The sequence below is a fragment of the Pholcus phalangioides genome, unplaced genomic scaffold (assembly GCF_987345545.1).
Source record: "Pholcus phalangioides strain wild (caught in Gottingen) unplaced genomic scaffold, Ppha-v1.0 ptg000013l_1, whole genome shotgun sequence".
NCBI classification, from domain to species: domain Eukaryota; kingdom Metazoa; phylum Arthropoda; class Arachnida; order Araneae; family Pholcidae; genus Pholcus; species Pholcus phalangioides.
Genome location: NW_028301606.1, coordinates 11,951,931 through 11,979,812, shown reverse-complemented (window position 1 = coordinate 11,979,812; position 27,882 = coordinate 11,951,931). Strand labels below are relative to the sequence as shown.

General features: G+C 35.8%; 1 protein-coding gene across 8 annotated transcripts; it reads left to right on the top strand.

Moving 5' to 3' along the window:
• The first annotated feature begins 79 nt into the window (after positions 1 to 79).
• On the top strand, positions 80 to 27,610 carry LOC149078610 (uncharacterized). 8 transcript variants are annotated; one of them, XM_089240735.1, is made up of 5 exons: positions 80 to 216; positions 3,467 to 3,515; positions 3,644 to 3,723; positions 18,251 to 18,353; positions 27,297 to 27,401. In XM_089240735.1, exons 1-4 carry the CDS (start codon positions 159 to 161, stop codon positions 18,307 to 18,309), a joined length of 246 nt encoding a protein of 81 aa, XP_089096861.1. In that variant the 5' UTR covers positions 80 to 158; the 3' UTR covers positions 18,310 to 18,353; positions 27,297 to 27,401. The 8 variants fall into 8 exon arrangements, 7 of the variants coding, with proteins under 7 accessions (XP_089096861.1, XP_089096860.1, XP_089096863.1 ...); XM_089240734.1 differs by lacking the exon at positions 27,297 to 27,401 and adding an exon at positions 24,696 to 24,830; XM_089240737.1 differs by lacking the exons at positions 18,251 to 18,353; positions 27,297 to 27,401 and adding exons at positions 9,801 to 9,826; positions 9,920 to 10,031.
• The last annotated feature ends 272 nt before the right edge of the window (positions 27,611 to 27,882 follow it).

Genomic DNA, 27,882 nt, shown 5'->3' with positions numbered 1-27,882 from the left:
AATATGGTCAAGTATTTCTATCACTTCGATTTGGCGTCGTCGTGACGTCATGTGCGTCAACAATGAGAGAAATTCTCTCATCCACCACTTTTAAAACAGAAGATGGTGGGGATGTCTTGTGTGTTTAAATTTCGGCATGGTGTTGTGTATTCGCTGTCATGGTTTCGCGTCACGGGTGGCTGTTGGAGATAAACAATTCCATGATTGATTACGAAGGTAAAAAAAATCATGATCAATAATTAACGGGATTGTAGCTAACAATTATTATTTTTCACGCTGATTGTTTAGTTTCGCTCATGCGTCGACGGGGACATGTCACTCACGTTACAGCTGCTGTATCTTTGGCGTTTGCATGATTTGTTTTCGTGGTTTTTAACTTTCAATCTGTTCTGTGACAAATTGATGATTGTTTTATTATTCGATGTATTTATTTGATTATTATTATTTACTCTATTTCTAAAAGATTGTTACAGCTCCGAAAGGCCCGAGTTTGGTGTTGAAGTTGATCGTTGGGTAGATCTAGTGGTTGGGCTTCCTTGGAGTCCTAGAATGTTTTAAGGGAGCCAGGGCCGTCTTAAGAGCATCATGGGGACACCGGGCCAAGTGGTTTTTCTGAGGCCCTATCTAGTAAATTCTGGAAAATTTCAACCGTATATCATTTTTGTGTGGCCCCTCGTCTCGTGAGGCCCCCGGGTGGGCCCATGCGTTAAGACGACACTGAAGGGAGTCAATGGTGAAAATCACATGAAAGGAGACCCGTGACGAGGGTGGAGGGGGAGAGGCCGCAGAGAGATATGAAGAAATAAAGCTTTCAATATGTTGGTGGAAAAAAAATTGGGCTACTTTCAGAATCCTGTGTCCATTAAACCTGGGCCCCCATCTTAACCCATGTGGGCAGGGCCGCAACCAGATGCTTTGTCACCCAGGGCAAGCACAAATTTTGACTCCCCTTTGTAATGTTGAAGGAGAGGTAAAAGGGTGTAGTTTGTCACTGCCTGTGTCACTTTGAAGCGCCCAGGACGCCAAAACCTCCTGTTATTCCCCGCCCCCCCCCCCCCCCACAGTTGCGGCCTAGGCAGCAACTGTGGGGGGCTTGGGAAACTGTGCGCAATATGGCTTGGGAAACTGTGTGCAATATGGCTTGGAAAACTGTGTGATATGTTTTGGGAAACCTCATGTATCTAAGGAGTACCATGCATTTATTCACACACAACGCGTTCCGACACGGATGTATGCAGAACTGACCTTCTGAGGGGGCACAAAAGTCTTTGGGGGAGGGGCGCAATTTTCTTCCCGAGAAATTTCATCGTTAAAAGCATTTAAATTAACAGAAAATAGCATTTGAAAGGTAGCCTATTTTGTTTAATATATATTTTTTTACTGAAATATTAATGTTTTCCTTCTAGTTTTTTTCGGCCTGTTGGAAGGCACCTTCCCTTTCCCCGCTGCAGTACAGTAAAACCTCCCATAATAGTCGCTTCCCAACAATGGCCTCTTTTTTTTTTCTTTTTTTTTGGAACAGAACACATCCCATTAGTAAAACTGCTGAATAACGGTCGCTTTTTGAAATTATAATGAACGAAAAATTATACATTATCACATAAGAAAAATAAGCCTAAAAGTTTGCTGGAACACAGCTCCAATCTGCCACCACGGGCAGTTTACTACCGAATGAGTTGTCCCGGAAGTGTGAGTGTGCATATGGTGTTATGCGTAAATTAGTGCTGCCATCTATATTTCAGTTCATTTATTTCTGTATTTCAATCCATCCATTATCAGTTTCCTTATCACGTTTTATCTTGTGATGATTCCACTCATAGAACTTAATAACATCTTCGCTCATGCATATGATCTTTCCAGACTTTATGTGCTATGGAAAAAAACAATCATTTTCAAAATTTTTGGTTTCCTTACACAAGGGTACAACAAAAAAATGGCGACTTGACTGCAGCAAAAAATTGCTACCGCAGGGAGTCCCCCATCGAGGGGTTAGCGCACCAACCTCTCGATGAGTATAAAAAAAACAAGCCTGCCGTTCGGAATCGGCAATATATTGTAGGTCCCGGTCTAATTAGCCCTTGCGTGCAGAAAATGACAGTGGTGCGACAAAAATTATCAAATGATCAAAATTTTTGGGAAATAAATTTTTTTAAAAATTGTTATGATTATGTTGTCTAGGGAGATGGGGGTACCGTAGAAAAAGTAAGATGGGTGTACCACCCCCCCTCCCCCCACTTTCCCTAATTTTTTGAGTGGGAGCCCTGTGAATACTGTGGTTTTACCATGAGGTGTACAGAGTGCAAAAAAAAAAACAGAATCCCAAAGGGAACAGCCCACTCTGGTTGATCTCAGTCATTAAATAGCAATGTAACTCAGTACAAAGAAAGAAAACACTATGCTGTTGTACGTAAATATATAGCAAATGTGTAGTTGCGCATAATAACTTCGTTATCGATAATCTTTTTTAACATAGCATTTTTCATGGGAAAAAAACAAAAAATTTAAACTTTTTTTCGTGGCTCATAACTGAGAAGTACCTTGTAAAATGAGTGGTATAAATTAAAAACTCCCGAAAATAATGTGATTGCTTTTACATATCTATTTGGCCGAGAGCAGAGAAAATTAAAGGTTTAACTAAGAGAAACATATAAGTGAGGGATCGCTGTATGTTGTTGTTGTGGTGAATGTGATAAATTGGTAATTATGCACAATCACCAATCGTGGGATAACTTTGATAAATTTCACTGCATTTACGACTTTTTCTGGCCATTATACGTTTGTAAATGAAGTTGGTTGATCGGTTTGATAAATATCAAATCACTATCGAAATAATGTATATAACCACTTATCAATTTTGCCAATGATAAATATGTATTAGCCTTAGGATAGATATGGAAATATTGATCAGTATTTCTATGTTTATTAATTGTGTAAACATGACCAACATGACGAATGGATCATGCTAGACTGAAGTTTATGGTAAATGGGATGAATTGTCATTATTTATATAACATATCAAAATGGTTAATCATAATCACGTTTACTGTAACATGGATATTTTATTGATTATTCCATGTACCATGTAACCCTTTTTTTTTTTTGTTCAAAAATTTATTTTATTCGGGGGAGCAGTCGGCTTATACATGGGTAGGCCTCCAACCACGAGATGAGATGGCTACGTCATGTCTCGTCCCATCGATCGATCTTATTCTATTCTTTTAGGTGAAATGAGTGTGCATTGAGAATAGCTCATCAGCAACTGAACTTTCATCTTTAGCTTGTCCTTTTAGAAAAGAATACAATTACCTGATGTACCATGCATGATGTGCCACAGTCAAGTCTCATCTCATGGTTGGAGGAGTAATTTACATAAATATTATTATAATAACAATGTTAATATAATACTATTCTATGTATGCTGCAATCCTACTTTGAAAATATATATTTTTTTTTTCATGAATTGTAGTCACTGTTTACAGCAGCAGTTACTCTTGGAAAAATGCATTTATTGGTCAGTATGTGAAGAATTTTATTTGTCTGTAAAATACTGCTTTTATCTTTAACAATAGTATACTCGTGTAATCTCTATATCATGAGCAGATACTGTATCAAGAACTACACATTTTTTTATATTTGCATGAAGGACGGAAAATGAAAAAATAATATCCAGTACTGAAACAATTTTCACGAAACTATTCAAAGCATTGACAGACGCAGTCATCTGTAAGTATTATGGTATTATGTGGTTGTTCGGCAGTGAAATAATGTTGTAAAAGCATTTATCTTTATAAAGATGCATTAACGAGAAAAAGAAGAAAGTAAAAATTTTTTATGTAAATGTATACATAAAATATATAATGTTATTTATGTATATGAATTTTTGTTTCTTAACCCTAACTAAAGATAATTACATTTGTTTACAGTTTATGAAATATGTGTGTAGTGTTTTATTTTGTTGCAAAATTAATTTATTGAATATAAATGAAATTTTAAATTAAAAATTTTTGGCTTTACAAACATTTAAGTGCTAGAAAATGAGTTATGATTTTAGGGGTCAGTCCAGCTGAAACTAGGGTAATTTTTTTGGACCAAAAATTAAAAAAATTCTTCACAAAATTCTGGATATGTAAAATGGACCATTCACACAAAATACAAATTGAGGAAACCATAAGTTTGGCATTTCTTTTGTGATAAATTAACTACAGGGTTTTGATTTCCTCAGAATTACTTATTTTTCACAAAATTAATAACCTGTTTCACAAAAACAGGATCTTATGCAAAAGGAGCAGCTTGGCAAAGAACAATCATTTGTTGTATTATTTAAAAAGACGTAAAGGGGCCATTCAAGTATTACATAAGCAAATTTTTAGCCATTTTTTACCCTCCCCTTGTCAGCAAAATTTCGTCAGCAGCTCTGCCCCTCTGAATCCTAACTCATATTTTCATAAAGGGTGGTTGATGATGTAAGCATTATCCAAACCCCCTCCCTCCCCACTTGTCATCAAAAGTCAGCAAATCGAAAACCCCCTTCCCTCCATCGATAATGTTGTAATACTTGAACGGCCCCAAAAACATATTTGTGCCAGCTATACTATGACTCCCCAGCGCGACCCAACCCACACGGTTAAAAGGCTTATATCCTGGGAGGGACAGAGCCTGGGTCGTGTCTGGTCCGTCAGAGCTATACTATGGATTTCCACCATAAAATACGGAATCACAGTCAATCGATAAAAACTTCAACAGTCTGTTTTTTGTTTTTTCTTTAAGTATTTGTTTTTGATTAGTGATACCTCTATCGATTACAAAGTCATCTCATGCAAAGACTGCATCTCTGAAAAATGATTATTGATCTGAATTTTAAATGAAGTGAAGCAACCTTCTGTTGATAGTAATTGTAAAAAAGTTTGCTTTGTTTGGCTTTCCGCACATCCGCAAGTTGAATCCCAGGTGGGGTCTTATTCTGAAAACATTTAATTGCTGAATGGGGAAAAAACCAAATAAATAGAAGTTGAATATTCAACTTCTATTTATTTGGTTTTTATAAATTATTTAATTTATAAAGTTTCTTCATAACATTTTTCATGGATAAGTTTCTACAAAGAAAGCGAGAGAGAGAGATGTCGATGACAACCAAAGTAGTGATAGCATCCTGTTCCCCAAAATCAACAACTTTCATTGATTTCGTGAGCAATATTCACGGCAAACAGGCCCAAACTTAAAACAAAACACGCTAATGTTAATCAGAGCTGGGTAAATGTCCGATATGTTTAAGTTGAAAATTGATTTGAATTTTTAAAATAGTCATGAGGGGAAGAAGGGGGGGGGTCCCTTCCTCTACCGTCGTCAAGCATTGCCACTGGGGAGAGGTTTGGTCCCAAAGTTGGCATTTATGTAAATATGTTTTATTTTTTATGATTACCTCTTATTATAATATAAAGCCAATTTCGATATTTTGTACCTTTTATTAGAACCTAGATGGAAGTTTTTGGTTACATCACATTTTTCTGTCTCTCAACATACACAATATAACTTTACGAAATTGTTATTTTAGTTTGAAGTATTCTTTTTTCCCATGTCAGTTACAGTGGAACCTCCCTTAACCGACGCTTCTCATTAGTGAACACCTCCCGTTGTCAGACATTTTTCTGATCCCTAGTCCCGTGGAATAAGACTTTAATGTACTTCACTCCCTGTTAGCGGACACTCTCGATAGCGGACAGTAAAATTAGATGAATTTTAATTTTTTTTTTCAAACTCTGTGAATTTTCGTTCATGTATTGAAAATTTATCATATTCAATTTCGATTATGTGTAATCCCAAACTCGTATTGGTAGATATGATAATCTATCTATTGATTACTTAGTGTAACTAAACATAATTATGGTCCAGGATGGTGATTCCGAATGATAATGTTAGTTTTGTTTGCACATATTGATACGTGTTGAAGAAAGCCAACATAACTGATAATGTTGTTATGAACGTTTATTTCTCTCTTTTCGTCACACTTATTTTAATTCATTTTACTTTTTGTTGCAAGCTATGCGTAGTGCATATATCATCTATAGGTGAAAATAATCATTTGGTTTAATGAAGAGAAGCAAAATTATAAATTTTTCTATATTTATCAGACTTTCCAGCTCTATTTGGGAATCGTACATAATCGCCGGTAAAAGTGATAAATATATTGAAATTTAATTAAACTTTCTTTATTGAAATAATTGATGATTATCCATAGCCACCGGTGTAGGCCTATCACTTTTACACACAGTGACATATAGGAACCAATTGTAATGGTGTTCTACTGTACAATTTTACCTTTCCAACATAAGACAAAAGTTTGGTCCCATAGGTGTCCGTTATCGAGAGGTTCTACTGTATCAGTTATTTTAATGTTTTAAAACATTAATTTATCGAAACGAATGATGATTATCCATAGCCACAGTGTATCACTTTTACACACAGTGGCATATAGGAACCAATTGTGACCGAAGGCAAACGTGATGTATAAATGTGAAAGTCTTATAAATGGTGTTCTACCGTACAATTTTACCTCCCCAACATCAGACACTCCCCGTCAGCAGACAAAAGTTTTGGTCCCATAGGTGTCCGTTATTGAGAGGTTCTACTGTATCAGTTATTTTAGTGTTTTAGACAATAACCCTTATAATAAGTATTTGTTTTTTATGTAGCGTACTAATGTAACTAATTTTTGAATGTAGTGTGTCTCAATAAAGTATCTGATATACAGTCAAACCTCGTTAATGAGTCACTCTTGGGAGAGCAAAAATATGACTTAGTAAGCGGAGTGACTCGTTAAACGGAGTGAGCCGTAGCTGTGCCAATTCCTGCTTGAGGACAATTGGGACTTCCAAAACGTGACCCATTAAGCTGAGTGATGTGTTAACCGAGTGACGCACTAACGAGGTTTGACTGTATAAGTGGAGCTGTGTGTCTTTCCATTGATCCCTACTTTAAAATACATCTGGGTGGAAAAATTCATTGATTTTTCTTGGTTAGCTGATCATGTATCAATCCAGCGGCTTCTGAGGTAATAAACTTCATAGAAAAAAGAAAAAAATAAGAATAGAGCATTATACCACACAGCTTTTACAGCAAGAAATCTTTGAGAGCTTCTGCTGTAATTGCGAGAAATAAAATGTTGTGTAATATCTAGCTTGTGTTGAACATGTATAGCCCATTATTTAAGCTCTTTTGTGTGGCAGATGGATGGGAAATAGAATATTATCCTACAAAAAAAATCAGGCAGTTTTATACTTTTCTTATAGTTTACTTTTATTTTTATGATTGCCTGTTCTGTAATGCTAGACTTTTAATATCTATGTGCCCCAAAGCAAATGTTTTGCATTGTTGTGCAATGAGCCCTAGGTTGACTTGAAATGTTCTGCAGTAAAAATTCCCATTATTGTGTTTTCTATACTTTTTGTTGACTTTTTTGCTTTTCATATCAACAGAATTCAACTGCATTTAAGTTGGCATAACATTTGCTATTTTCAGTCAACACTTATGGCATGATATTCAAGGCTTTATGAACACATTGTAGACGGGTTTTTTAAGGAAAAGCTGAGTCAAAGCAGAATGTTCCAAAATCTGCAACGTACGTCACAGAACAATTGGGAAGAATTTTAAGAAAAAGAAATTTTAAAAAAACACATGTATGGGGAATTTTACCGCAGAACGTTTCTCCAGTTAGCTGAGGGCTCGTTGCAGAACAGTGCTAAACAGTCTGCTTTGGGGGTCACCACGCCTGGCTACATATCAGTATGAAAACACAAGTTAACTCTTGACCGGAGAGCAGTCCATTGAAAAAAAAGTAATTTCCCTACTTCTTTTAATTACCCAACATATTTAATGTTTTTCTATCATACTGAATGATAGAAACAAACAAATAGAAAATAGTATTTCAACAGATGCAGAAGTATCTCCCCTTTTTTGTCTTTACCAGCCTGAATTCAAATGCATTGTCCACAAATCAAAGAAACATTTAAGTCACTATACCCCCCCCCCCACCCAGTATGAAATCATAAGGGGCCGTTCAAGTATTATATCAGCAGATGTTTAGTCATTTTTGAACCCTTCCTCTCATTGTCAGCAAAACTCTGACACCCCCCCCCCTTTCCTATCAGCAAGTTGTTGTCAGCATGCCCCCACCTCCTAACGCATATTGGGGTCAGATACGTACATTTGAAAGGGGCCACGAACCCCATTATGCCCCAATAAATTAATATATTTATTTATTTATTTTTTAAATGCAAAAATATTTAATTTTGTGAAAATGAACAAGCAGCACATTTACAGATTGCTTAAATGACTCGTGGCGTAAGTCCAGAATATTTAAGTGGCCTGTGAGACACATTTTCAGATCACTCAAGTAGGCCCGTATCACGTTCATAGATCACTTGAGTGACCCGCGGCACAGTTCCAGAAACACTGTGGTACATTTAGAGAGATCCCTTATGTAGAATGTGGCACAGTTTTGGAGCACTTAAGCAGCCCGGCAGTGCAGTTCTACATCACTCAAGTTACCCGCGGGACATTCCTAGTGATCAACGGCATGGTTACAGACCATTTGAGTGATGTGCGACACAATTCCAGAGCACTTTAAACTGCCCAAACACATTTCCAGCTCACTTGAAGGATCAGTGGGATATTTAGAGATCACTAAAGTGGTTCTATAGAGCAGTGGTTCTCAACCATTTTTTTGCCCATGGCCCCCTTTTAAACCATTTCTCATTCCTGTGGCCTCCTTGCGACCATGATTAATTACCTACCTTCTCACCCCCTCTCCCATTTTCCCGTTATAAGACAATTATTCAAATATTATTTGAAGTATAAATATGTGCTTGAATTTAATTAATTTTTAATTTATGAAAAGTATTTAAAAAGCAAAATAAACATAATACAACACAGTAAAAAATATATAAATTATTTTCAATCAGGATGCATAGGTAACAAGACGTATGATATTTTACTGGTAAACTGTTCACCCTACAGGAATACTTTCAATTAGAAAAATTATCCAAATAATATGTAGTACTCAGATATGCCATTCATGTTGCAAGGGGTAGTATAGTTAGTAAAATAAAAATGTTAACTTTTTATTTGGACACTGTGTGCTCAAAATCCCAATCCAATTAGAAAGTTGTTGCCCTGTCTCTCCTGATGCCAACAAAATCGTTCTATCTGCATTTTGACATCAAATTCAGCAAACCAAACCCCCTCCCCCATTTCCCCATCGATGCTGATGTAATACTTGAAGGATCCTTAAAATGGATCCATCTTATCTAAAAATCTTATGATTATTGATACAAAAAATCTTGGGATATTTATCCTTTTGAAAAACTAAAGTTTTTCTATTCAATTCTCTTTCACAAAAAAGCAAAACGATTTGGGGAACCGAGTACTGGGCTGCTATGCATTGTTAATATTCAGTGTAATTTTAAGTTTAGCTGTGTGTCTTATGGTTTTTTTCCTTACATTCATTTTTTAATAATCTAGGAATGGAACAGCTGTCTTTCTGTACCATATATGCATAAAACGATTGGTTTGAGAGTTCGTTTTTTTTAAATATATCTTTAGTATTTCTTTTAATCAAGAAATTAAAGACTTCACCACATTATAACAACAGGCAGAACATACAAGGTTATTGTTGATAAGAATTTGATTTCAAGAAAAGTAGAGTTTAAATTTTGCGATTTGTATCAATAAAAAAAATCTCAAGTGATTTGAGATTAAATCAGTTTGCCACAGTTTCTAATTTATATTTCCTATTTAATTTTCAGGTAACGTCTTTGTGTACGCTTAGAAAGTAAGAATTAATCTAAAATTTTTGAGTGTATGCATTAAATCTTTTTTTAATAAATATTTTGAAAATTGCTTCAACCACATTTTCTTTGTGTAGGTGAATACTGTGGAAATCCTCCAGCTATCTTGCCCTAAAAATAGACTTGGGAATTCTCTGGTTTCCGCATCCTTATACTGTGCTAAAAGCATTATTAGCCAACGAAGTGGACATATATAATTCTTGTCATCACTTAAACATTAATCATGAAGTTCTTGCAACTGGATCCAGATGACCACCAGCTGTTTGGTTTAATCACCCCTAAAGAAAGAATTATAAAAGAACTGAATGATCCCAAGAGATTTGTAATTATGTATATGTCCCAGGGAGAAACATTCTGGTTGAGGTATTTGATGACTTTAAGATATTATTATTATCGCCACATTTATCTGCAGGATGCTGAGACTTTCTCAGATAAGTGTGAATTTAATATTATCAAAGCGGTTGAGGTTTCTTTCATGAGTTTCTGTCAGATGTTCACTGAATCGAAATCTGATCCTTTCGTACTGTATTCAAACCTGATTAATTTTGTCGAATTGGTTGTTCGATTCGATATTGATGATGATTCAGCAGATGTCATTCAAGCAATGATGAGTGAACACAAAATTCTAAAAGGGATATGCAAGTACTCGCAGTCTGTCTGCCATTTTTGGGACAAAAGTATGATCATTGTGGTGAAATGTTTCATGCACTTTTACACATCCATTATAAATTTGATGAGGAGGTACGATGCAGCAGAAGATATCAATGAAAAGTGTGATAACTCTAGCAAGCAATACTGGCAGCCATTCCAAATATGGAATCATGAAAGTTTCGTGCCAAGCTATTTTGATAAATTTATTGCATCAGTCTGGGGAGATGATAATTTGGTGGAAATGTTATCAATAGCACCATCAACAATAAAAATTTTCAAAAGTTACAAGGGTCACCATTTCTGCTCAGCTCTTTTAGAGAATGAAAGAAAATTCGAAGTCTGCCAATTTGTTGATATGGTTCCCTATTCTTACCCTAGGCATTGCTGCATCCATAAAAACTGTTGGGAACGTATTTCTCATGATCACGACTGTGAAGATCCCCACTTCTGTTTTGAGTGCCCCGTTTTATGCGATACAGTGATTTCCCAAAAATTAAAAAAATTAAGTAAAAACCCTTCAGTCTTTTGGAAAAAATTACAATCCCAATGCTATGTGGGATTTAAAGAAGGTTATACTGATGTCAGTGTACAAACAGAGTGTATCTATAATCATGTTAATACTTACAGTTTGGGATACACATCTGAAGAAAGCTTAGAGCCACCCCCATTTATTTCATGTTCCCAAATGAAAAATAGCTTCTATCATCTCAAACGAATAGTCGATGTAAAAATTAGGCTGCGCAACAAACTAATAAAGAAAAAAGGGGATAAATATATTATAGATTTTGCAAATGTTTTATATAGAAGAGCAATGAGACAGTTCAACAAAGATATGAAGTCGCAAAAGATCCAAAACTATACTAAAGATTACAATGCCCTATTTGAACGTTTGCCATTTCTAAATCAATGTATGGAGACTCCAGTTTCATGCACCAAAAATCAATGTGATTCAAATAAAAAGACCAGGAGTGTCGGTTCTGGTTATGATGAAATGTCGTTTGTTACAACTGTCTTCAAAAGAAAAAATGAAAATACTGACTTGCCGGCTGTCAATGTTAAGATAACCAGGTTTAATGAAGGAGTTCCAAGTTATATTTCATGTAGTTCAGCTAAAAACCTGTCAGATAAATGTGTGATGAATAAGGGGAAAGCAACCAATAAAAAGAAAAGCTTGAAAGAATCAAATGCTGGTGGGATCTCCAAAATTAGAATGAAATCTGAATCCAAAACTGATGCCAAAATTAAAGGAAAAGGCTCGGATGAGCAAATTGCATTACATGTGACAAGTTCCATTGTTACTTCCAAAAATTTGCAAAGTAGCATAGAATTTATTTCTATTCATACCGAAAAGAAAACATTGCTGCAAATTAATGTGGATAACCCAGTAGAAAAGAAGATCACTTCAAAACCTATAAAAAGATCTGGTGGGTGCTCTTTGAAGAACTCCTCGGCGATGACCACCGAAACAAATAAAAATACCCACAAGCTTGAAGACGAAACCCTTACGAAATGTTCAGCTGCTGAAACTATCAGTCCAGATAAAGAGGAACCACTCTCTGAACATTTGAATCGATCGCAAAAGCTGTGCGCGTTTTGTGGCATGATCGAAGTCAAAAAGAAAAGCTTCAAAATGTGTGGCTTATGTAAAATGCACAAGTTTGAGCCTCAGCATTACTATTGTACACGGGAATGCCAAGAAGCAGACTGGGAAGAGAGTCACAGGGAGGAACATAAAGTTGTAAATTCATGAAAGTCGTCTTTCTTTTTCTTTTAACCAGCAGAAAAATCTGGTTCTCCAATTCATCAGTTTTGTGTTCATATTTTGTGTAGATGTAATTTTTCTTTTTGTGTTTCTAATACTTGATTTTAAGATTTTCTAGTCTGTGATTTTTTTTTTTTTTTTTGAAAATATATTTCATATGAAATACGAGAAACAAACATAATACATTATTATGTGCTTTTCTTCTTTATTATTCTTTTATAGTATTGTGTTCCTGGGGATGCAATGCAAAAAAATATCTATATGTATTTTTTCTGAATGTAACATATATATATATATATGTGCTCATGTTTCCTTTTCATTTTCACAAGTTTTTTCTTGATGCGCACAAAAGACAAGTGGGTTATTGTTCATGTCCTTGTTCATGCTCGTTATTAGTTTTGGGAGGAAAAAAAAATTTTATATGCAGACTCTTCTCACTTTTGAAAGGAGAAAGATGAATGTAATTGCTTATTTTTATATACCAGAAATATTGAATGTATATTTTTTGCTTCTGAAAATATTTCGCTAAGAAAATTGAAGGATTTTTTGTAAAAGTGGTTTCATGTATGAGAATATATCATGAGAAGTTTTCTCATTCGGTTAAATAAATGTTTTAAAAAATTAAGTTTTGTTTTTTGTGAAATTCATCAAAAAAAATGAAAGGTCTTGAGTCAGTAATTCAAGTCATAGAGGTTCCCCCCCCCCCCATAATAAATTTATCTAGGTGTAATAATCTGCACTGATATCCATTTCCATCTTAACACAGCACTCCTCACATTTTATCTATATCTAAGAGATTTCTGAATGAGTTCAGTATTCATTCCCGAAAACCAAGACCTAATTTTGCATCTACTGTTTTAAATTTAGTTTCTTTCATAAATCAATATAATGGACTGAAATAATCGCCCAAACACTATCATCAAAAGTCTAACAATGAATGGTTATATTTATAATGGTAAACAATAATATATAAAATTTCACACAGCCCCCAGCACATTCTCTTGTTTAGGCCTCCACAAATCAATATTTAATAAATTTGTAGACTTTTTTATTATTCGAGGTGGTTGCACTTAACAATTTCAGGGTCAGGTTCAAATTCTTAGGCATCATTTCGTGTGCGATGCATTGAAAATCCTACATTTTGCCTATGCTGGGTTAATTTGGCCTAATCTGTCAAACAAAAGTATGTGATAGATGAGCCCATTGTAGAGCATAAAGCACTATTGCAGCCCTATACTGTCTCTAACCATTTTTGAGTTAGATAGATAGAAAGAAATGTGTCAAGCATGAAAAATCCAAATTTGTGTAGTTTCTGAAAGACCTGCACGTAAAACTAACTACTTTTTTTGGAAAGAGCAAAAATAAATCTTATAAGGTGACATGCAGAATATTTGGATCAGAATATTATATCCAAGCTACAAGCACTGTGAGATTGGTGTAATACAAAATTGAATTGTTGCCAAAATCTACTAAAACAAGGCTGGACAAATCGCAAAAACATCTAGGTGCCAGAAAAAACTTGTAGTTGCTAAAAGTTTCACCCAAACAAAAAGGTCCAAAATAATGCTTATTTTCACTTTTTCAGGGCATAGTGGCCGTCTTTCATGGCGGATATGCTGCTTTAAATTCCAAATATTTTGTACTGCTCTCAACCTGCAATTTAGCAACTACACAAAGATAGTTTCAAGTGACAATACCAATTTTTTAGTCACCATGATCACCTTGTGCCTGGGATTTGTCCTCCCTGCACTAAAATTTCTATTACTAAATATTTATATCAATTTCAGTGATGTATTGCAAACAAGAGGCTAAATTTCATCTGAAGTACAACACTGATATAGTTTATTGCAGGCTCTTTTTTTGGAAGCTAGTGGAATGGAATAGTTTTTCAGTAAATTTAGCTAATTGTAGCTAAAATGGGTTTGTGTGGAATTGGCGGTTGCAGACAGTTTGATTTTACACTCTGTCAGTCTCAGCTTTTGCAGCTCACCCATTGAATCCAGATATTCTGATGGAAATGATGCATCTTATAGGAATTTTTCAGCTTGTTCTGAATATGAGCTTAGTTTGTGCGTAGGTCTTTCAAAAACTTCACAAATTTTAGTTGTTTTTTTTTTTTTTCAGATTTCAGGCATTTCCCTTCTATCCACCATAACTAGAAAACGGTTAGAGGTAGAATGGGATTGCTATGGCATTTTATGCTCCACATGGACTCATCTGTCATCCGCTTTAGTTTGGCAGATTAGGTGAAATTCACTCTGTATAGCTATATCACTCTCTGAACCCAGTGTAATTTTAATAGTGCATATTCTCCGTCTCTAATGATGTAACTTCTTCATAGTGATATACATTTCTCCTGTCCCTTCAGTGTCATTATGCATGTGTTTCACTGTAATAATGGTGGGGAAAATGTTGGATGCATATTTTATTCAATTATAACCCCTTTAAGTCACATGAAGTTGAGACAGTTGTGGAAAATACATACAAATGGGCTATTCCTCAGATGTACTGTCAAAGTCTGTGATGATATCAACATAACAATTGAGTTATCAAATGTATGTTATTATTATGTGACTCATGGCCTTTCAGAATTTAGTTGAGGGTAATATGAGCAACAAGGCTCTCTCTCTAATTCTTAAAGATTCAAAAAAAATATAAACTTATTTTTTAACAAATTTATTATTGTATGATATAAAGCATCAATGATTTTTTTTGTCTAAAAGAAAATTATAGTATTTATCATGTATTATGGAGGTAGCCTGTAAACATGTAATTTATACTAATAATGATGAATGTGAAGAATATTTTAGATATTTTGCCAGACCCGATGTATTATGTTTTGACTTTGGTGAGATATCTTGCACCTCTTTTGAAATGGCTTATTTCAGCAATGACCAGAGGCGGGTTTAATGATGGGTGCACTGGGTCCTGAAAGACCCGAACTTGACACTTTTTTCTAATTTAAGGGGGCTCAACCGACCTTGATTCGCCTCTGACAGTGACCAGCTCAGATATTTTGCAATTCTGATTTCTCAGTGGAACATTTTCCATATCTTCCTGTTAGCTTGCAACTGCCCAGATATTTTGCAATGCTGATTTACGAGCAGAATATCGTTGGTGTGGGTACAAAATGTCATGTCAGAATTCTCTATTTTTTATGCCACTAAAAGTTTCTTTACATGTGTTTCCATGTTCTGTAAAAAATGTCATGTTTCTGACAAATATACAGCGCCAGCTATGCAGTGCTGTCTTAACGCATGTGCCACCCTGGTATGGCCAAGAGCCTCACAAAAATGTGATCTAGTTGAAATTTTCGAGAATTTGCCAGATATGGTCTCAGAAAAATCACTTGGCCCCGGGGCCCATGATGCTCTTGAGACAGCCCTGCAGCCATGGCATTATTACAAACTGACCTGTGTGAAGTGCAGTTGTTAACATACAACATTTTGCATGCACATAACGTTATTTTTCATGTCTTCCTTCATTGCACCTGCAGAAAATCGAAACAAAACTTACTTTGAGAAAAAAAATATGTTGTATTTTAAAAAAGTTTTGTGATTTCTATTATGACATTTACAATGTGTACAGCAACCTGTATCATGAAAAGACCAGGATAGTCTTTAGATCAAGTAAAGCTTTAATCTCCATTAACCACTGATTAACTCAGCATTCTGATACCTGAAACCTCTAGATCTGAAAACAATTGTGAAATTAATTTGATCTGTGGTTTACAATTGTCTTGTGTGCATGTATCTTCAAAATATAGAAGGCAGATTGCAGCACCAGTAAGAACACGAAACAAGCGCATCTCTGATAATATAAATATATTAGGGGCGACACATTCACTAAGAACGTGCATTCAAAATTCTGCTGAGGAATATGTACAATCAAGTGAATAGCAGCTATCTTGGGTTACTTAAACCATTGATAGTTTCCAATCACACTAATTGTATGCAGTGAGATTAGTCAATAAAAACCCTTTGTTTGGTTCACTCGTTGCTACTTGAACATGCCCACCATAATTTCCTGTCTACAGGTTGATTCCATAATTCCCTTTGCCACATTTTACTGGGAAACCATTGATCCTAGACGCATACTTCCAATTTGAAAAAGTAGTCCCTATCCAAATAACATGTAGTATTCACATATGTCATTCATGCTGCAAAAAATCCATGTTTCTAAGTGAAATGTTTGCAGAGATATTTGAATTCAAAAATCGGAGATCATCTGGAGAGACAGGGCAACAACTTTCTGATTGGGTTTTTGAGGGCTGGGTGTTCGTATAAGAACTTCCATATTGTAATAACTATGCAACCCCTTGCAACATGAATGATGTATTTGAGTTCTAAACGTTATTTGGATAGGCCTATCTTTTCTAATTGGAAGTATGCCTCTAGAATCAACGATTCACCAGTAAAATACTGCAAGAGGAATTAAGTAATCACCCTGTATAATCCCGCACATTGGTTTTGGCTGTTTTCATCGCTAAGAATGAAAGGCTAAAAAATGGGAGGGTTTTTGTTTGTGGCAATACTGTTGGTTCATCTACTCATATCTATACCTTATTTGTGATCTATTTTTATTCCAACCTTTCTGCAGAAAAGCTGCAGGTAATATGTAGTGGGTCTATAATCTGCACCAAGCAATTCATTTATTTTGTACAGATTATACACTGGAAATTACTGTACTTATATTTTTATTCCTAAAATTCTGGCCTAATCCTCACTTGCTGTAGGATAAAACAACCATTTTGAGCAAATAGTACAAAACTACTAAAGAAAATCTTGGTAATTTGTGTGTGCAAGCGCATGTCAATTTTGTCCTTGTAAGCAAGGTTTGTTCAAAAAGTATCCAATCATAATTTTTCATGCTTGAGCCAATTAAGCTGAGAGAGACATGGTTTGGTCCATGTATATAGGCAATCCTAGTGAGCATACTTGAAGTTTTCCTGCCTGGGAAGCTGCTAGTTGCTGGCAAACTGCCAATAAAGTGTAAGAGAGCGCTGCTACAGTTTCATTTTTGACACAATGGCTAAAAAAATTTGAACTATGCTGCAGCATTAATTGTGATAGAGCTTCCAATTGAGACGCAGAACCTCTTGATAGTACTGCTTGGTGAGGGATGTGCTGTGCGGTGCATACTCGTGATGAACCATGCCACTAGAGTCAAAGAAGATAGCAGCATGACTTTGCACTTTCCATGACACAGAAACAAACTTCACGTCAGGTTTCACTACACGTACACACACATTCCCGCATGTACCAATTCGTTAGAGGTTCCACAGAGGAATATGGACGAGGTGCATGTGTGGTTTAGTAGTAGCAGTAGCATGACTTTGCATTGTATTTCCTAAAGACCAAATCATTGGTCAAAATAGAATAAACTATGAATCTGGATTTTTAAAATTCTAATTGGATTCACCTTGTTTGCAAGTTCCTTGATCATGATTCGATTACCTGCATTGCCAGAGTCCTCACTTGGTCAATAACAATTTCGTTTCTGGATGTTGAGGACCTTCCTGAACATGCTTCACTCTTCATTGATGTGCGGCCATCTTCGAAATGGTTGTACCACTCCTTTATTGCTGTATTGCCCATTCCTTCATCTCCAAAGGTTTGTTGAATTTGGCAGATTGTTTCCATTCAGGAATCACCGAACTTCATGCAAAACCTAATTCAGTAACATTGTTCAGAAGGTTTTCCCTGCCCATTTTTTTGTCAAAAACAAAAATGTGATGGTCCTCACTCATACATCAGCACTTGGCCGCTTCTGCAGGCAGGTAAAAATTCAAGTATGCATGCACTGGGGTGGCCTCCCTAGCTCCATTGGTTTATGCACAAAAATTTTGAACAAATCTGGTATATATTCTTATTGGACAGTTCTAAACATTTTTTAACAGTTTTATCCTGTTGAATATAGCTATCCTCATAAACGCTAGTCAATTTATAAGAATAACATTTTAATTATGAATGAACTTTTACCCTCGTATTTTCAGATGTTTTTACAGAATGCGGTAGCGAGAATTCATGTCAAATTTTAAGTAGGAATCAGTGATGAACCTAGGACACAAGACCATTGACAGAGCTGTTCATAAATAGGTAAATACTTTTACATTTTTATCATGAGCACTTTTGTTCATAGCATCTAACTGTGGAGCTACTAACACTAATTCTCTGGACAGATATCAAAGATCTCATGGGAATGATCACATTATTTAAAAAAAACAAGATGCTGCACCACAAGCTTTGGTACAGTGTGTTGTATGTCTAATCTTATGGGAAAACTTTATGGTAGTCGAGCACATGTTGAAATGACCTCTCTCTCTGGTTGAATGGAGGTGGGGGGGGGGGGGCATTGCAGTGAATGTCTCTGAAATTGCCCGTTCAGTACTTTGAAGTTGTTCTTTTTTTACACTGTTCTGGGGAGCTGCAGATAAATGTTCACTTGGGTAAGGAAGCTGCAGTTGACAAAAGTTTGAGAACCACTAATCTATAGGTTAGACAGACAATATGTGCACAACATTTTTGGCATGCATCAATTCCAATTCATTAGCAATTCTTCAAGATGTTTATGAGGTACAGTCAAAGGGCCATACTTGGGACAATTTTGAACTTTGCACTGAAAAATCAACCCCTCAATGAAACGTTAAAATTTAAAGAAAAGCATTGTGAAAGGTGTCTAGGTCATTTGTAATAATAATTTGAAAATTTTAGGCGTACCCTAAAAAAAATTAAATGTTGTTTGTCTCAAGTTAGGCATAAATACCCTAACTTTGAACAATGCCTATAGTTTTGTGTATTTTTTCATGTTTAAGTGCCTATAGTTTTAACTTGGGACTGGTTAAATCTTTTTGAAGAAAGTCCTAAGACAATATCAGACTAAAAACAGTTCAGAAACTGTTTTATCTATCAAAAATAATGTCACAGCCTTCATGACAAAATCATAGAGTAAGTTCTCTGGTAAGAAATTATCACAGCACAAACATTAATCAATGCAGCGACTATGGCTGATGCGAATGAACAAAGAACAAAGCAATGAAATATTTGAAAAGCTAGAGGACAAAAGCGTAACAATCTCGGACGATGCTAAAGAGTTTTCCTCACAATTCTCTGCATCTCATTTATTGAAACTTCATTAATGTCCCTCATGAGGAAATGAGGACACATGTGTTTTACCCATGTAGGTTCTCATAAAATGAATTATGAACAGCTGCCAATTTGAACTAGCATCTATGACCATTCCTATGTAATTAACTTGCAATTCCATGTAATGTGCCTGACATGGAACAGTGTCCTAAGTTTTGTGTCTGAGTGACATAGTGGTAAGATACTCGTCTACCTCCGTGAAGGTTGCAGTGGGGTCCCAGGTTCAAACTGGAAAAAAATAAAGATAGCGAGATATTTTCCCTAACAAGAACCAGCTTATGGTGACCACTGATAGATTGTGCCTTCATCTCCAACCCAACTCATTAATGGCAGTAAATTGCAATACAGCGATATGGCCTAGTTGGTGTTCGGTGGAGTAGTGGCGTAAGTTTTAAGTTCCTACAAACTTGAGACTTTTCCTATCAAGCTGGGCTGTAACTAACAATAATGGCAATAAAATAAATAAAAAAAGATTTAGCCAGCCTTTCATAGGGGAGACATTACCTAACATTGCAATGTCTAAATGTAACTGTGGTGCAAGCCTTAACATTTAAAAAAATACCATTAAAAAATGTTTATTTTTCCAAGAAAACACATGAAAAATGTTTTTTCAAATGTTAAAAATGTTTTTTTTAAATGTTAAGGCTTGCACCACAGTTAAATTTAGACATTGCATTATTATTTGCCACAAACATTTAGACATGTGTTAACTGAAACACATTCTATACCACTAAAACTAATCGCAATGTTAATGCAACAACAAAGAAACATGATTGCCTTGCTTTAAATGTAATTTACAACAATCATCACAGCTACCATCATTTTAAAGCAAAAAAGTCCAAAATCATCCCAAGTTGGGCTGCTGTCCCAGTATGGGCACTTGACTGTATGCATATAGCTATAGACAGGGTTTGACAAATCCCAGGCATCAAGTTGCCATGGCGAGTAAAAAAATTTGAGTTGTTTCCTGAAATAGGTGCCAACTATAACATTTTTTAGGGAAAATTTATTAATAATTCATAATTAATCTTCACAATAAGTTGTAAGGTTCAATTGGAAAAGCTCAGAGCAAAACAAAATTTGCTTAATTTATGTCAGTGTTCGAGGCTGCTGTGGTGGTCAAGTGGTCATAGTGACGGAGTCGCGATGCGAGGATCCGGGTTCGAACCCCACCGGCGCCACAGTGGTGGTCAGCTGAAGTTGGTTTTCTGTGGTTCCCAACTTTAAGGCGTGAATGCGAGCCGATCTCCCCGTTAAAAGTCTCGCCACAGAGAGCAGCAGGCCTACAACGTTAGAAATATTCAATCATTACACTTCACTCACAATTTGAAGTATAGATGGCAGCACTGAAATATCATACACCACACTAGCTACACACTCAGACTGTTAGGTGCACTCACTTTGTTCCAGATTCTGCCACGAAGCTGGGCTGGAAGAGATCTCGGCAAACGGGATAAGTCCGGTGGCAGAACCCTGGCGTTCATTCATTCATGTCAATGTTCGAGGATGATGTCACTCTTGGCTATCCATTCAAAGGTTTTCAACAGGTGTCTGATGTGAAGATAAATTTAGGAAATAGAAAATTCAACTGTCCTTGCAGGGAATCAAACCCACATCCTCTCACTAGCCAGGTAAGCACACTAGGATACAAAGGCAACAGTTCTCTGTCTTTCTTTAGAGCTCGCGTGCTCCCATTCAGTGTTTTGGCCTGAGTTAGGTCCGACCGTCCTGTTCAGTGCACACACAAGCTCTAAGGAAAGATTGAGATTCATTGCCTTTGAGTGGTCCAGGGCACTCACCCAGCATGTGAGAAGATGTGGGTTCGATTCCCCCACAAGGGCAGCTGAAGTTTCTCTCTTTCTTAAGTTCATCTTTGCATCGGCCAGCTGTTGAAAGCCTTCTTATGTCAGTGTGTCTACCATGAGATGAAAAGTTCACAAAAATCTTTTTGTCTGGAAAAAAAATTCATTTTTGTCTGTTTTTTCCCGGAAGAAAACACTTGGCCTCTAAAAAATAATGGGCTGTCAAAAAAAAATATTTTTATTTATTTATACAGCTCTGATTTAATAGTAGCAGCTACAATTGCTGTCAATGTTTGGGTGAATAATATATTATTGATATCTTGTCAAAGCTGTGCTTCTGAATACCCTCAATATTATTACTTTAGAGTCAAAAAAAGATTGTAAAATGGTAAGGGCCAACACATTTCAGCATTGATATCACTATACCAACCCCCCCTCCCCCACATTGCCTGGAATGCCAGGAATACACGTATTTCCCAGTATGCTGGAATATTTAAGTTATAGATTCTGGATATTTCTTAAATGTGTTCCCTGAACATGCAGAAAAATGTGTAAAGTACAGTATTAAAGTATTACACTTATCAAATTGCTCGGAAAAACGTGTTTTTAACGGGGGAAAACTATTCTTATTTGCTTATTTAGTTCATTACTTAATGTAAATTAATATTAGTCTTTAAATGTATTCTGTGATCCTTATCCTAGGTGACTCGCTTTTCCTAGCATGCCAGAAATTCAATCATTACACTTTATGCATAATTAGAAAAATTGATGGCAGCACTACACAACATTACACAGAAAGGAACTTCAAAAAACGTTCACACTACACACATGCACATATATTCCAACATGTACCAATTCGTTAGAAGTTCCGCAGAGGAATATGGATGAGGTGCATGTCTGATTTAGTAGCAGTGTGCCAGAAAAGTATATAGACCAGATTTGCAGCATTCAAAAAAGCTGGTGTTCTCGAGTTTTATGACATGCCACCTAATGGGGGGATATGGTACATGAATGGCCTTTTTTTGAATGGAAAGATAAATCAGAGTGAATAAGGCCGATCACATGGTTTGGTTGAACTAGATCCATGGGCAGAGATGCGTGGGGGGGGGGCCAGCATCAAAGGTGGAGTCGACTAATCTCATATATATGAGCTGACATCATCATCATCGTGCCCTCCCCCCCAGACTTCCAAGTCAATCTCCGCAACTAGATCATACATGCTCAACCCATGGCCTGCTGGCCAAATATTGCCCTCTGAGTCATCGAATGTGGCCAGTGACATTGAACGTAATTTTGCAAAATGAACTCAGCTGCGCATTACTAGATCACTCAAGTGCCCCATTACATAGTTAAAGCATCCAAACATCCTGCGTCACATTTCCAGATCACTGATATGACCTATGGTACAGTTCCATCAATTTGGAGGTCGCCAGAACACAGATCACTAGAGTGACCAGCTGCACAGTTCCATATCACTTTAAAGACCCACATCATGTTTTCATACCAATGAAGTGGCTTGCACTTTGGAAAAGGTTGAGCACCCTTAATCTATATCAGTGTTTCTTAACAGATTGTGACCACACCCTGGGATATGACAAAGCTTTTTTTGAGATGGGAGATGAGAAAAAAAAATTGTAACATTCACCGATTTTTCATGAAAATTGAAATGATAAGAAGAATTGAATTTTTCAATATCTTTGAAAATATGAATCATACTTATATTCCGATACCTCATTTTTCAGCTGTTGCTTATAGGAATGTTTTATTTGAAATTCATGTTGCAAAAGTTTCCTTTTTTGCCCAAAATATGTTCCAATTTGTTTACATTCATACCTCGTGTTGTTAGCATGCTAAAAATAGTACTAAAAATACGTGTAATATTGTTGTTCCTGCTGGAATCAATAAATGAAGACCAATCATTGAATCTTTTTCTTTGAAGTTTAGAAAAATACCAAAACCTAATTCAGTCAATTCTTGTTATAACGACCATTACATTTAAACAACCAGTAGGATAAGTCCAAAATGTTTTCACAAAACTGTCATGTATGTTTTCCTTTTAGTACAATCACCACCCAATGTAAGGTCAATCATTGGCAAAAGATGAGAGTCATTATGAGTAGCAACTGTAATATGTTTTAGTTTAGTTTTTGAATTGATTTTTAAAAAAAGCTGAAGCATCAACTATTATATCTAGGTCAAAAAAGGAAATTTAAAAAATATGCAGCTGGTTCTCTGTATTTGCAGTTTTTGTATTTGTGGTCTCTTTCCCAGTTTTGTGGAAAACACTGTTGCAGTGCTAATACTTGTATCGGAACAAAATATAAGTTATACGTGTTAAATAAACATTTTAAAAACCACCTCTAAAGTTTTTTTCCTGTGTTTGAGTCTTCTATATGCCTTCTAGGTCTACATCTGGCATTCAGCTGCTTGATTGAATGTTATGCGAGCATTTATGGCTATCTATATGTATTACTCAATGAGGATTGTACAATTGGCAATCAAAGCAAATGCAGGAAACGTCTAAAAGTCAGGATGAATTTGCATCAATTCCATTAGTGTCTATGCTAGAACTGTGGAAACTATAAAGATGGGAAGACTAGTACATGATGAGCAACATGGCGCAAGGGCTTTGTAAGTTTAAATGAGCAATGGATTGTTTCCTTCACATAGATTCATCTATGGTACTTTCTTCACATGTAGAAAAATTGGAAGAGAAGTCTTGTTACCATACTCTCTTTCTTTCCAACCTAACATGCCCGTCTCTATAGACTTTAACCAATTTTAGCCATTGTCCCTGTCGGATGTTACCATACCCTAACAAATTAACTGAAATGAAGAAACGACTAGAACAGACATAATATTTTTCATAAAACATCGACAAAAATCACTTAATGCTTCCTTTTACATCTGCTGATGTAAGGGAAGATCAGCAGATACAAGTGTGATGTCTAAAAAACAAAAGTTTATTGTTTTGTTGTTTGCTAATTTTCCATATTCGTGATTACCTCCAGAACGTAACCCAGTGAGTACCGAAAGATGATTATAAAATAATTTATAAAATTAATTAATGGATAATTAATGTAATTAAAAAAAAATTATTTAGAGAAAAAAATATTCAAGGGGGCTGTGGAAGGTAAATCGTATTGTACTGAAGGGTGCGGGATAGAGAAAAAAGGTTAAGAACCACTGATCTAGATTCTCTCTGTATGAAAAATCTCATAGAAGATTCCTAATGTTTTTGTACACAGTTCTTGAAATGAAAGCTCTATCAACCCATTTTGACCCTCTCTCTAAATTCGCTACCTCTCTACTTGTTCACCATGCACAGTTATAAAAAACGGTTTTTTAACATAGATTATTCTGCTCCCTGTGAGATAAAAGAAATCTACAATTTGCAGATTATTTCTGATGCAAATACATTAAAATTGATACTTTCTTTGATAACGATGTGTGAACTTGTGAACTCATTTTATTTCTCCTGTTTTCTTTCCAGAAACAACTCGCATTACGAATTCATGCTTTTCATCATATAAAAATATTAATTTTTAAATATAAAAAAACCAGTGATCAATTAAACCGCTTGGCCATGAAGTTCTTGAAAATCAGCGAAGATGATGATGAACTTTTCAACGTGGATATAAAACTTTTCATACAGTTTAAGAAAAAACTACTGGATGTGACTGAAAAAGAGAATTTTTTAATAATGTACGGCACTCAGGGAAGGACGTTCTGGTTGCAATTTATATTAACGTTTAGATATAACTACTACAGAGATAACTTCATGACGGATATTGGAAAATTTAAATGCCAATTCTGCGACTCTGATATCCTTGAGGTAGTTGAATCAACTTTTATAAACATACACAAGCAATATCTAGAAGATGGGTGCGATCCACTGAGATTGTTAGAGACAATAGTCAGTTACATGCATTTTTTGGAGACTTTTAAAATTAGACTGAAGCAAGCGTCTAAAGAAAAGTGTTTAGTAGCATACAGTGATAAAGAAATAAAAATTTTCAAAGACATAATCGGGGAGTTCAATCGTTACGGCAAACCTTTGTTTCTGTTTATCAAATGTTTATTTGCAACACGTTGCTACGCTAGGTTCTTTATGTGTGTCTACAATTTGCTGCAAAAATATAAATTGGCCGAAGACATTTCAAAAACTTCTTTGAAAAACAACCCTAATAAACAATACTGGCAGCCATTCAGCATATGGAATAACGAAAATTTCATGCCCAGTTTTTTCGAAAAGTATTTAGTATCGCATTATGGCAAGAAACTGCAGAATATGTTGTCTCTGTCTCCAGCTGCTTTTGAAATATTCGAAAGTAGACAGATAGATCACTTCTGCTCAGTTTCTGAAAATATTGAACCATCGGAATCAGATATCAGCAATAGCAGATTGGTCTGCCGGCGTAAGCAGTGCACACTTCACAGCAACTGTTGGGAAAGGATCTTTCACGAAAAGAAATGCAAAAATCCATACAATTGCTTCAGCTGCTTGCTTAGCTGTGACACCATTTTGGAACAGAAAATGAATACAATGGGTGAAGGAATTCTGCATTTTTGGAAGAATTGCTGCGTTAGTTTCTATCCCAGTGTTGTTGAAGGACATAGGGATGCCATGATCCAGACAGAAACATTATTTACTAGCACAGAGAAATATATTTGTGTAGATAGTGCGGAGGTACATTTTTATGTCAAAAGAAAGTCTAAAAAATCATGGGGCTCTTCTCCCTTGGTAACACATCTTCCAGCCGAGATGCCAAATACATTGAATCAGTTGAAGCGTGAGTTTATTGTGAAGTGCAGATTGAGGAAGAAATTTGGTAAAAAAGAGGAAGAGTGCAATGATTTTACTACCCATGAGCATGTTAACCCTATATTCCGTAAAGCAATTAAATGTGTGGATGATGAAGCGGCATCACATGACAACAATAAATATTCCAAGAATTATGCTTACCTGTTTTTTATTCTCCCATTTTTGCAAACAAACATTTTACCTTCTTTTTTAAGCAACCCATCAGTAACGTCTGGTCATACAAGAGACATAGGGGTTTATTGTGATGCACTGGCGCACCAACAAGTTTTAATAGCCAATGCACCAGTTAAATCTAAAGCGAAATGCAGTTCAGTGTTCAGTCATGTTTATGAAGGTTACAAAAAATTATTTCCCAAAGAAAAATATGCGAAGGACCCGAACTCTTCTAATAAGTCAAGATCTGGGAATGAAATAGCTTGCAGGAAAGATGCTTTTACGAACACTGACGAGCAAAATGTAAATAACACCATACATATTAATCATAATGACGATTCACAAGATGCAGCTATGGGAACTATTTACTCCCCTTTTATGCCTAATGAAATTATCTCGGAACTGGATTCGTTTAAAAGCTTCGAAATTGATGAAGACGCAGCTAATGTGGATCTTCCGGGTGAACAAATATCAGAAAACAGTGGGTTCGACCTGTCCAAAAACAGTCGGGAAGACGAAAAAGTCGAAGAGTTCTTCTCTCTCATAAGATCGGGTTGCAACAATGAAGAAACGCAGAATGTGAGTGCCAGAGAAGAAAATGCAAGATTGGTGACAGCCTCAGATTCCGGATTACATGAAAAACAGTGTTTTTATTGCGGGATGATAGAGGTCCAGAAAAAGAGTTTCAAGAAATGTGGCCAGTGCAAGAAAGAGAATTTTGAGCCAATGCATTACTACTGTTCGAAAGAATGTCAAAAGGAGGACTGGGTGGAAAGTCACAAGAAAGATCATTCCCCAAATTAAAAATATTTGTTTTTACGTTCTTATTCTGATTAATTCCTCTAATTAATGTTACCGGTTGTGCGTTGATATGCTAACGCAATCGTCCGTGCCATGTGATTATACTTTTTATTGTATCGAAAATGATCACTAATGATTTTTATAATGTTATATGGAATTAATTTTTTTTGATTTCGGGTATTAAAATTTTGTTGGTGGTCCAAAAAATAAGTATTTGTGTGCCATTTATTTTTTAATTTGATCGTATGAAAAATGACGTAACATTCACATACATGAGCATATTCATATTGATATAACTTTTTTTTTTCTTTATAGTCTGGTCCTCTGTTTATGTAAGATAACGCTGTATGTTTTCCATAACATACTGCATGTTCCAAACATTATGTACAGATGATCAACATGCGCCATGAAAATCTGGGTAGAGGATTGGCATTTTTGTTGCAAGACTTTTGTGGCATATACTGGCAATCAGAAATTCATAAAAATTTAATGAATCACTTTTCGGGGGTGATTTTGGCTGATTGGTTATTGGCGGCACAGATTTCCTTTTTTTCTTCATTACTAAATTTACTGATAAGTGGTGCAACCAATAAAAATTACACTGTGAGGTTGTGATATAAGGTGGTTATATATTGAAGACTGAGTGACGGATAAGTTCTTTATTGTATTGATGTGTGTGAATTATGCATTTTCCGGATGAAAAAAAAAAGGTTTGCTATAAATAGGCATGAATACTTGATGAAATCTGGGCCCATTATCTTTTGGCTCGGATGGAGATACGGAGGAGCAATAGCCCTCCCCCGAGCCATCTTAAGGGCATCTTGGGCTCTACCTGATGAATTCTCGAAAAATTAAACTACTTCTAATTTTTCTGCCCTCCCCCCCTCTTCTCTTGAGGTGT

Excerpts from the sequence above, each read along its gene's own strand:
- LOC149078610 (XM_089240731.1), top strand. The coding sequence starts at position 24,789 with ATGAAGTTCTTGAAAATCAGCGAAGATGATGATGAACTTTTCAACGTG.